General features: G+C 37.7%; 1 protein-coding gene across 12 annotated transcripts in view; it reads left to right on the top strand.

Moving 5' to 3' along the window:
- LOC125046265 (roquin-1-like) overlaps nt 1-12,500 on the top strand; it is a 43,517-nt gene that overhangs the window by 16,423 nt on the left and 14,594 nt on the right. For 10 of the 12 annotated variants that reach the window (XM_047644072.1, XM_047644079.1, XM_047644078.1 and 7 more), the window contains 8 exons: nt 1,541-1,728; nt 1,888-2,077; nt 2,340-2,576; nt 3,231-3,406; nt 3,528-3,764; nt 3,928-5,454; nt 7,947-8,213; nt 11,338-11,436. In XM_047644072.1, the coding sequence (XP_047500028.1) occupies nt 1,567-1,728; nt 1,888-2,077; nt 2,340-2,576; nt 3,231-3,406; nt 3,528-3,764; nt 3,928-5,454; nt 7,947-8,213; nt 11,338-11,436 (2,895 nt within the window). In that variant the 5' untranslated portion in view covers nt 1,541-1,566. The other 2 variants (XM_047644074.1, XM_047644082.1) reach the window with 2 other exon arrangements.

Raw genomic sequence — 12,500 nt, 5'->3', positions numbered from 1 at the left:
AGGTGGAGGCAAGGTTGGGCGCGGCAAAGCACAGCCATGCGTATGCCCCCTTATGATGATGATGATATGTAAGCTTCACATTTGATTTTTTTCTTTCTTTCTTTCTTGATTGTTTTTGGAAAAAAATAATTAGGACTATCAAAAATAACAATACCCGTAAAGTTTTAGGATTTTAATAAGTTCTTTCGCTTCATTGAAAAGATAATAAATAGTGATTTTTTCTGGACACAAAGGATGTGACGTCTGGTTTATTTTTTGGCACAGACCTTTATACTAATGTGTTGGATAGGGGTTAAGCCTGTATTATTTGTCGGTGTTGTAAATACTAAATTCAGTCTGTTTGACTGCATTTTGATACATTATTTTAAGTTGTTTAACCCCATAATCTGGCCAAAAGTAGCCTTTTCCAATTTTTTTATTAGTCTTATATTTCCTAAACTGCTTAAGACAATGTGTAAACATCTTGGATAGCAAAAAGACTTGATTTGGAACACAAGAAAGACCTATATTAACCCAACACTGCCAGGGACGCAGAACTATGTGCATGCCATACCCACTGTGAGTTAGATTTTTTTGTTTGCATTGAAACTCAGATGGCTCCAGAAGTGCTTCCTCACCAGGGAGTCAAATATTATTAGAAATATTCTTTTCTTTGTTTTATGTTGTCATTAGTATTGTGAATAACAGTATGGTGATCATAATGTCAATAATGATAATTACAAAATTGGTATTAATTGTGTTAACTTTTCTAAAAACTTCAAGAAAAGGGAATTTGGGTGAGGTCATTAAGGCCTTTAATTGACTCTTTGGTGGCTGAGCCATTGTGGAGCTATCTGCATGTAATCACGTTTCACAAAACCAGACTACAGTGAATGTTGCATGTTCCCGGCAGCATTGGGATAAGCATGACAGATATCTCCACTGGTGATGTCATTGGTATATGTGGATTAATGCATGTGAATAATAATCTCAAAGTGCTTGTATTTTTGCTTGATCAAGGGAGAATTGATATATCTCCATATATTTTTAAGTGGTCTGTTAAGAAAATGGAGTTAGAAAGCTCTTTGTTATATTTATTGTGTAGATATATTGTTATATCAGGCCAGAGGCTTTCCACTAAAATCATACATTTGTATATACATACATACATATATACATTCATGCATAGACACATAGCACACATTGCATCAGTGTAGTGAAATATAGATGTGATATGGACAGTGATGCTGCAGCACAAAGGAAACAGCTACCGACTCATTGTGTGAGAGTGAGTCCAAGAGGAAGATGGCCCTGTTTTCCTTTAAGATTTGCGAATGTCCCTGCTTGTGTTTATTGTTTTCTACATGTGCATGATTTTAGATTTTTCTTTCCCATTATTTGGTATTTTTAATTTTTCTGAAGACATTTCTATGGTTTATATTTTGTTGTTTTACCTTTTGAATTTTTGTTTTAGTGCATTTTAAATGGTAAGAGCTAATATACTATTTAGTAAAGAAACCATCAACAATCTTCATTTATAGTACAACTTGTGTTCCTGCAGTTGACAAGTAGTACGAGTCTGGGAGCATGCCGATCCAGGCCCCCCAGTGGACGGAGTTCCTGTCGTGCCCCATCTGCTGCCATGAGTTCGATGGTGGCCAGCGCGGGCCCATCAGCCTTGGGTGTGGACACACAGTGTGCCGTGCTTGCCTTGCCAAGCTCCAGCGCAATCAGTGTCCATATGACCAGGTAAGTGAATATAAATGTATTACAGAAATGATGACTTATGGTATGGCTATTATCAAGTGATATGTTTATATATTCTTTTGATATAGCAGACAATATATAAAAAAGATATTTCTATGGAATTTATAACAAACTGTCCTTTCCTTGTGTCCTTCTGAAAAGACTGTAATGAGACTGGAGCTGGACCAGCTTCCGGTCAATGTTGCACTGCTGTCACTGGTGGGGGCTGGGACGAACGTGGAGGAGGGAGACCTGCCCCCCCCTCCACCAGTGCCCCCGACTCACACCCGGAAATACTTCATAGCCGTGAAGTGCATCAAAGATCTTGCACTATTTCTCAAACCCTTCTCTGGTGAGTGTTCACAAAGGTCTGGTTGGGAGTTCAGGCGTAGGGAGATGGAAGTAGGGTGGCTGGGTGGTCTTAGTACGGAACTCAGAAGATTTGAAATATGTACAGGTGTATGGGGCATATATGTCTTCATGGCTACATATATTGATAATGTAGTAGTGATAGTAATGATGATGATAGAAACAAATAATGGTAAAACTAATTTTATAAAAAATAGGTCGGTCACTTTTCTTTACAACTGTATGTATCACCCCCTTGATTTCAGGCACTGGAACAAATGGCTCGACATCACTCCTCTCCCGCCCTATGCAACGGAAGCTGGTCACCCTCATCAACTGTCAACTAGTGGAAGATGAGGGCAGAGCCAGGGCGGTCCGGGCAGCACGATCGCTCGGGGAACGCACCGTCACAGAACTCATTTTACAACACCAGAACCACCAGCAGCTCTCTGCCAACCTCTGGGCTGCAGTCAGAGCAAGAGGGTGCCAGTTTCTGGGGCCTGGTAGGTGCATGTGGCAGTCTGTTCTTCCCCTTTTTAAAAAGACTTTTCCACCTTCTGTACTTTTTTGCAGCTTTCTCTCTCTCTCTCTTTTTTTTTTTTTTTTTTTTTTCCCCCTTCCTATTGTCTATATTTTTTTCTCTCACAATTCCTTCCTTTTTTTATTATTCCCTTATCCTTTGTCTCTTTTTATTGTGTTTTTGGGGTTAGATGTCATTATGGTTATATATTGAGAAAACAGTGATGATAATAATCATATATTTGTTATTCTAATGATTGCTAGTATGTTAATTATTATCTGCCACTTTTCTTTTCTTTACAAAAATGATTAATTGTATCATTATCATTATGAAGTTATTATTATTATTAATATTATTATTATTATTATTATTAATATTAATGTTATTGTTTTCATTGTTTTTGATTAATTGAACATCTTGGTATTAATGATTTCTATTCCTTTCACTTTTTTCATTAGTGATTTCTTATTGTTTACTTTTGCAAATAGCTTATATATTTTGTCTTTATACAGGATTTCTCCCTATCCTTTTTTAGGATTATATATGCCAATTAACTGTCATTTCCAATGCCATCAAAAAAAAAAAAAAAAAAAAAAGGATTTTACAGTGTTCTAGATTTTGTTTTATAATATTCCAGCAATGCAAGAAGAGGTGCTGAAATTGGTATTGTTGGCCTTGGAAGATGGATCTGCTCTGTCTAGGAAAGTTTTGGTCATGTTCGTCGTCCAGCGCCTTGAACCACACTTCCCACAGGCTTCCAAAACAAGTATAGGACACGTAGTACAGTTGCTTTACCGTGCCTCGTGTTTCAAGGTAAATGGACAAGTTGAATTTGAGTTTATTAATAATACCCTGTTTTTTTTCTTCTTCTTCTTCATTTGACTCGGTGATGATGGGGTTTTGTGTTCATTTTTCCCCTTTTTTGCTTTTGCAGGTATCAAAACGAGAGGGTGACTCCTCCCTCATGCAGTTGAAAGAGGAGTTCCGGACATATGAGGCACTCAGAAGAGAACACGATGCCCAGATTGTCCAGATTGCCACAGAAGCTGGATTAAGAATAGCACCTGATCAGTGGTCATCCCTCTTGTATGGGGACACCGCTCACAAATCTCATATGCAATCAATCATTGACAAACTGCAAACCCCTCAGTCATTTGGTCAGTCAGTGCAGGTTCGTGTCCATATTTTTGAGTATGGGTAAATGTGTGTACATAGGTGTGTAAACATGAATGTGAATATCTTTTTATATTTATTTAGCTGTGTATAGCAATATGTTCTTTGAGTATAGAAAATCATCTTATTGCCTAGAATGGTAACATTTTGCTTTTTTTCAGGAATTAGTGATAGCGCTTCAGAGAACAGGTGACCCTGGACAGCTGTCCTCCCTGCGGCCCCAGCTGGAATTACTGGCAGCGCTAGACCCCTCCCCTGATGCACCACCCCCAGGATGGGAGCCCTGTGCTGCTGCAATGGAGGCTGTCCGAGCTGTTGTCACAGGACTTGTCCACTTCATACAGCACCACGGCAATAGGAAGTTACCAGATGCACATCATCCACACAATGCTAAATACAAGACAAGCATGTGCCGGGATCTGACACAAAGAGGGGGGTGTCCAAGAGGTAACAACTGCACTTTCGCTCATTCAGAAGATGAGCTTGAGAAGTACAGAAACAGGAGTCGGAAACATGGCAAAGGCATTCCTCAGCCACCCCCAACGCCTGCGACTAAGTTGCAGCCTCCTCCTACACAGACATACCAACAGCTGTCACACCCCACACAACCACAACAACCTCAGCAGCAAAATGTTGATGCTGTCATTGCCCCTAACAATGGAGAATGTGTTGCTGTTCCTGTCATACAGAAGGCTCTTCCTGTTGAAGAAATACCCCAAGCAGGTGCAGTACCACCAGCCCCAACCTCATTTGACCCAAATAAATATGTTTCTATCCAGCCTCACACTCAGGCAATGTCAGTCCTGCCAGCTCCCACGCCAGCTCCAGCCATTGTGCAACCTGCTTTGGCAGCAACACCACTCTATGCAACTCCAGTTGCAGAATATACCTATAGTTCTTTCCCTTGCCAGCCACCGGTATTTGCACAACCTACGCCTGGGCCACAACCTCTTCAGTCAGCAGCAGCAGCAGCAGCGGCAGCAGCGGCAGCTGCTGCTGCAGCTGCTGTCTTCCCTGGTCAGCCTACAGCTATTTTGCCAGATATGTATGGCTCCAATCCACCTGTGTTAGTCAATACAACACCTGTATATAATATTCATGGTCCAGGAAGTGAATTTTGCATTCCAGTTGCTAATACCAGCTCCAAAGGAACAAATTCCTCTCCCCTTTCAACCTGGTCTGAAAGTACAACTACTACAAGCAGTGCTTCATCTATGTCTGTTGTTTCAAAGATAGCCAACAAATCTATGGAAGAACTGAAGGAAAGGAAGGAAGCTATACTGAATCAACTTGAGAACATTGTTGGGAAAGAAGCGACCAATCGTGTTGCCACAGAAATTGCAAATGGTGAGGAGCCAATCAAGTCCCAGGAGTTCACATCCACATACAGCATATGGACCTCTGGTGCTAACTTTTACAATGTGCCCAAAATGGTAGAGAAGAACTACGACCCGTCGACTGGCTACCGCACTGACATATCAAAGAAAGATGAGGTCAACCCCAAGAGGAAAGATGACTTTATCCCATTCGACCCCCCGATAGTCAGTCGCTTTGGGCCCATCTCAAGAATGTCAAGATCAGTGATCCGGCCTTCCAACCCCATTCAGGTATCTGCAAGTAATACCACTGAACCTGCCACCACACCCACTGTAAGAAGACCAGTCCCTGCAATTTCACCCATGCCACAGGTGATTGTAGCTAAAAAGTCAAAGTAAATAAGTATACAAAGTTGGAAAAAAAAACTTGGGATACTAATAGCATTTTTCAAAGATTTCATTCTTAATTTTGAATGTCAATTTTTTTTTTTTTTCCAATGGTTCTTAATCTTAAATACAATGGGTTGGGTGTCTGAGGGTACAGGTGTTTTCTATTTTGGTAAATTTGTATGTGAATTGTGAAGAAAGAATGAGAGAGCAAGCAAATGAAAGAGAATCTGCAAGCAGGCAACCAAAATTTGATACACAAGAAAAGGTGGGTAAAGAGTGAAATAGAGTGAATGAATGAGATAGATGGTAAGTGAGTGAATTTAATAATGAAGAAAAGAATGGATGAGTAGTTCTTCAAGAGCACATAGATTTAAGAAATAGCATGTGCATACAGATCTGAAATATCTTGGTTTGTGTGCACTAAATTTATTATGTGACTTGTGCTTCATGTCTTGCTTACTGTCTTAGCCATACCAGTCTTGGAGGTGACAGTATGATGTATACCACTCATATGGAGAATCATCTTGCACAGTCTCCATCATCAGCACCATTGGAGTGGAAGCATTTACTGATCTCCATTTGTTGAGTATATTATTTTAAGTTCTTTTGATGAAGGTATGAAATAACTCACAATTTTTAAAGTGTCTTTAAAGATAACATAAATATGATTATTTGTCTTCACTAGCACACCTCCCTTTTGTAATGGGTATGGCTGGTCAGAGAGCAGGTGGTGCACTTTTTGTATTATGGAACAGATGTGATGATAGACAGAACCAGAAAGCCAAGCCAGTAATTCATATAAAGTGATAAAGACCTAAGTGAATACAAGAGATAAAGATAAACAAATTCTGTAATTTCCAGAATGATTGAAGAAGAGAAGTGTTTTAGAAATGTTTCTTCTTCTTTACTTTTATTTATTGCAATATAAATTTTGAATCGTTGCCTTGTTCCCATTTGTTACATAGCTTAACACAAAATCCATAGTCATAATTTAACTCAAAGTTTGAAGCCTAAGCAATCACACATATAATTTCACTTAAGAATGAAACCTGTTCAACCTTACCTACAAAATCTCTCAGTGTTTTATATTGATTCTTTAATGGTTATCTGCTGCCCCCCTCACTTAACTAGATGGATCTGGGTGCTTTGTGGCTTACACGTGGATCAGAATTAGAGCATTAGGCTTACTTGACTGGTGACTCTCTTGGCTGTGTGGTTTGCAGGTGTGGCCCAAACACTCATGTAAAATTTCAAGGCTCATTACCTCTTTGCAGTGCTATTTTATCCTGCATAGACTATTTCTATAGACTATAATTTTCATTTGTTGTGGTGGTATCAAGATAATAACTGTTATTTGTGTTATTTTTTATATTTTTTATATTTAATTTTCCATATTACACTCTGCACTGCCATCCAAGGCGGGCAAGAATAGGAGCCTGAGCATGGAAAGTGTCCTCCCCAGAGCTGCACTCTTCCAGGCATGGCTTACAGATGTACATTCCACCCTCATGTACCGGTGGATGTAATGCAAGAGCCTCTTCCTAAATGTGAACTTTGTGTCACTCAGCAAGAATGTCATGATGAAACCTCCCTGTCACCCTGGCCCTCAACTGAAATTTTCCATGACAACACATAGCATTCACCAACCACTCGGCCAAATTTTTCAATGACGAGACATCCCCATCACCTGGATCCCACTAACATAGATAGATAAGAAATTCCTATACTGAAACAAGTACATGCAAAATGTAGATATTTTAGATACTGTGCATTATGTAACACACTAGACAGGATAAAATGCATTTGTTTATATCCGTAACATAGCTTCTCAGTATAATACAACCATAAACTCATTCAAAATGCAATGCATATCCTCAAGTTACAGTTCTCATTGTCCTGAAGCTGTAGTTCCATTGTAAAAGGTTGAGACCCCATCCTCCCCCTCCCCCCCAAGTCATCTTTCTTTCCTCCCCTCAACATTTTCGTTTTGTGCTTCACTTCCTCATTCTGTTAAGTTTTATATTTTATATTGCACTCAATTTTGGCACAATTATTATTTTAAACTATCATCTTCCTTATCAGCCATTGCATTCTTGTTTTTGTGTCATTGTGAGTTGAATTTTATGTGTTATCATGTCCATAATAGGCATTTGTTTAGTGCTGTGACAGATATGTTTTAGTTGTTTTCTGTTTTTCTTTTATCATCTCATTTTATCTTTTTTGTCACTTTGATACTGAATAGCTTAGTTCAAGTTGATGCTGAGTGTTTGTTTATTGTTATTTGTTTTGATCTTACTCTCTTTGATGTAAGAGTGCCTCACATTCTAGTTAAGGTTTACAGGCAACAGTAACACCTGATTGGGGAGATGTAAATGCTTTAGCACATCACTATATTCTGTTGGCTTATGACCATCAAGTGAGCCCAACACATAAAGAAAAAACAGAATAACACAAAAGGAGTTGCTTTCTTACAGGTTCTCTATCAGCCCGGAGGCTATACTCTAGGGTTCATGGCATACACTCCCACGGCCCTCGACCACATGAACACGGTGGGCCATGGGATCCTTGATCCCCCACACTTGCACATGTCCCAGCTGGAGCCTTCAGGGATGAGACCAAGCGACCCTGTGCCCAACACCTACGATGGATTAAATCCTGCGGATCAGGAGGATTGTTTCAGGCAGCAGCTCAACTCTGTCACTGAAGGGATTGAAACCATTATGGTGAATGCGCATTCGGTGGTGAGTTTTTGGATCTCTTGATTATTATTATTATTATTGGAGCTGCCTTTCCTGTATATTTGATTTCATTCACTTATTTAGTTTATAAAAGTAATTGTGTTGTTTTGTTAGAGTTATTGCTGATATTGGTAAGCAGCTTTTCTTTCAGTTAAATTAATTAAGTGGGTAGGTAGTCTCGTATTTGCTAACTTCTATTTCAGCTTTGGAATATTGTATTTTTTATTCAAATCTAAACCTTACAGAAAAGAAGCTTAGGTGTTTTAACTTAAGTAGAGGACTGAATAATCAATTCGTAATTACCTAAGGGTATTCAGTAAAACATAAACAATTAACTCTATTTAACCCAGTGATGTTGAGTACATGTACAGTCCACTGAAGTTTTGTTTTCTGAAGTTTGCACTGAGATGGCCACAAGTACTTATTGCTCAGCCCCCAAAGAGTCCATTAGTAGACTTCACTTTATTTCCCCATTCCTTGAATTTTTGTGAAAAATGTTTCTTTTCTTCCAGTGCTTTTGATAGTGATAGTGTTATTATTGTTCTTGACCATATGATTAACAATATTGTCGGTAATCTTTTCAAAAATTCTGAAAAAGAGCAACCTTGCAAGATATATAGGACTAGTGATTAACTCCTTGGTGACTAAGCATTTGTGGAGCCATTGATGTATAAATAAAATAAGATATTTCTAAAAATCAAGGAGAAAAGTAAACAGGTGAGGCAAGTTGGACTAGCGATTGACTCATTTGTGACTAAGCACTTGTGGAGCCATCTATGTGTAAATACAATTATTAACTGAATTCACTGTAGGCATGACATGTCTGTGCATGCCATCCCACGTGGCATTAGGTTAACCCCTTTGCTGCCGGGTGGCATGTACAAACATGCCATGACATGCCTGTTTTATATTCCGGGTGGCATGTGTATACATGCCATGGTGCGCATGTATGATCATGCTGCGCTCACTATGGCACCAACACAATCTCCCGGCAGCGGGGCCCGGGCTACTATGAATACAGCCCGGGAGAGAGAGGGCTTTCTTACTGAGAAACCACCCAGCGGCATTGGGTTAAGGAAAATGACTACATTTCCAGTTAGAGAAAATTATGAAATATACCTGTTCATGATACCTTGTTTGCCATAGAGATTGAGAAAATTATGAAATATACCTGTTCATGATACCTTGTTTGCCATAGAGATTGAATTGTCATTGACATCTGAACAGCAGCAATGTATATTTCTCAATCTAGGATAACAACTTTATATACATTAAGAATATTAACCCTACACTGAGGATGCCAGAAATTTTGGTATGTTACTTATTCCAGTGACTTCTCGCAAATCTCTAGCCTTTCCACCAAGGGGTTTGCTGTCTACAGTGGCCCTTTCTGCACGAATCGCCTGAGCAAGTCATGACAACTATAGACATACCTGTCATGATATAGTGTGCCCGGTTATAAGAGGTTAAATCATTAACCCTTTGCCACCAGTGCCTGATATATATATATATATATATATATATATATATATATATATATATATATATATATATATATATATATATTAAATATTTTTTTGTTTTTATTTTTAATGATTTGATTACTTAATTAATTAATTATTTTTTTATAAGAGATCTGGAAAAGGGAGGAGATTTGCATTTTGGCCTAACAAGTGAAGGCAGTTTTCATGATTTAAGTTCACTCTCATTTTTATGTTTAGAACATAGGTATATGCCATTAGACCTGAAGATAAGAACCATGAGGAAATCATCAATTTGTAAATTTTCTATTTATAATTTTTTTCTGCCTGTGCTTATTTGTCCTGCTTTAATTTCATCATGCGCTAATTATTAGGGCAGGCATTTATAATCTTTTAATTTTATGTACATCGTTATGGTTCAGATTTTTGGATAAGTACTTTAAAACTGCGAGGTTATTAGGAAGCATGTTTATTCAAGTTTGATCTTCTATCGTATTTGTTTACATTGATACATTTTCAGCTTTTTTTTTTCGCAGTTTGACATGTGGTTAGAAACTAGAAACATGATGGCATTCTGAAAGATTCGACTATATGTCTTCTTGTATGATTTGAGGGTAGTAGTACTAAAAAGCAAGGTGCAATTAGCAAGGCCTCTGTGGTTATTAGACAGTTTGCCAACCCACAGATCCTAAAAGTTATTTTTTTTTTTTTATGTTCTTAATAAAATAATCATAGTTTGTATTATGCTGAATGAACATATATTTTTTGCTCTTGTAGTCTTCATTATTATAATATTGCTAAGGATCTTTGAAGAGAGTTCATTTTGACAAATGTAGGAAAAAGGTATGGATGAAAATAGTACCACACCGAAATATCTCTGAGGCAATCATCAGATGTTTCATTAACTGTTAAAGCATAATTATGGTGAAACAGAATGCAGTTGTTGCACCAGGATTAACAATCATCAAGCTGAGATCAGTCACCACAGAAGTTCCAGTGCCGTGGTGGTGCCCATACTTTGGTGTTTATGGGAGTGTTGATAAAGTATGGGGTAGATTGGCTGCCTGAGAATGAATTAGAATTATTCCCCTTAAGTCAAGTTCTGCTATCACAAATTTTAATTATGGTGCACAGGTGAGCAACCAATTAGGGCTGATAGCAAAAGGTTAAGTATACATAATTTAGATTAGGGTTAGGCAAACTGTGGCCCTCTATGGAATTTTGTGCAGCTTGCAGAAGCCTGCATGAAATTAGGGGGGAAAAAGTGAAAGTCGGCATATTTGTGTTTTGAGCCTACATGAAGATAAATAAGTCCTAGAACAGTTCCATGGTTTTAGACACAAACTTAGATGTGGTGATGAGAATTTCTACTAGCAACCTTGTGCTAGAATTGTGACCAGAAACATTTTTCCCATTCATTGTTTGTGCTTGTGCTTTATTATAAATTTGTTTGTTTTATTAACCATGCTGTCTATGTGTTGTGTTATCTAAGAGTGCAGTGCCCTATTTTATAAGGTGTGGCCCTTTGACTTTTCATGACCCAATGATGCAGCCCTCATCCTGAAAAGTTTTCCCACCACTTCTTTAGATTTATCAGCGTCATTTTATATAATTTTCTTCATTTCTTTTCTTTCTTTTCTTTCTAGGCTGAGTGTGAAGAAATGAGACTCAAGAAAGAGTTGAGTCTGGTCATGAATGGAATTGAAGTGAAGCGCAAAGAGATGGAGGAGAGAGTACCTGCACAGGTAAGACTTGTGACACAAAATGTAGATAATGTAAATTTGCTTGAATAATCATTGACAATAACAATGACAGTTTGAGTGATATTGAGAGACAGAGATATTTGATATATAATTGTTGTGGTATGGAAGAAAAGATGATGAAATACAGATTAAGGTATTTGATACATAAGTTATAGAACAGCAATATATGACAATTACTGAATAGAAAGATGCTACAGAATTTAATAGGATATCAATATGTTTTGTATCGAGCTTTAGGTATGTTGTGATTGAGAAATATATTGATCTTAAATTTGTTTTACCCAAGAGAGTAAAACATTTATTTGGCAGTTGTATTTTACAGACTTCTGTCATTCTTTTTGGATTCAGTCATTCTTTCTGAAAGACCCATTCTGTGCCTTACTTTGCCAGTATCAGAATTATTTTCTCCTTATTTTTCTTTACTCCCAAGAAACTGAGATAGGATAAACACAATATAGAAAAGTGTTTCAGTTTTCCACGCGTAGGTATATCGTGCTCCTAGGAGGGAGGGAGGAATAAATTGGATTTTTGTTCTACAATTGTTATTATTGTTCCCGTTTGTTATTTTTTAGCGCTTTTCAGATGAATTTAAAAGTTATGTTATAGATCTGAAAGTTTTCAGTGCCACTTGCTTTTTTTTTTTCTTCTTTTTTCTTGTTTATCCAATTTTCTGGCATCTTTTTCTCTGTTTCTGTGTCAGCTTTTATACTTTTAACATGATATTTCTGTTCTATTGAAAATTCTTCATTTGTGTGATATCTAACTTTCTGTCTATTTGTATATCTATCTATCTATATGTGTGTGTGTGTGTGTGTGTGTGTGTGTGTGTGTGTGTGTGTGTGTGTGTGTGTGTGTGTGTGTGTGTGTGTGTGTGTGTGTGTGTGTGTGTACATACATGTATATATATTTATACATACATAGATGCATACATACATATACACACATACATACATGCTTATATACATACTTATATACATACATACATACATACATACATACATACATACATACATACATACATACATACATACATACATACATACATA

This window comes from Penaeus chinensis, chromosome 38 (genome assembly GCF_019202785.1).
Source record: "Penaeus chinensis breed Huanghai No. 1 chromosome 38, ASM1920278v2, whole genome shotgun sequence".
Taxonomy (NCBI): Eukaryota; Metazoa; Arthropoda; class Malacostraca; order Decapoda; family Penaeidae; genus Penaeus; species Penaeus chinensis.
The sequence above is the reverse complement of the archived record's forward strand: the minus strand, read 5'-3'. Positions and strand labels throughout refer to the sequence as shown.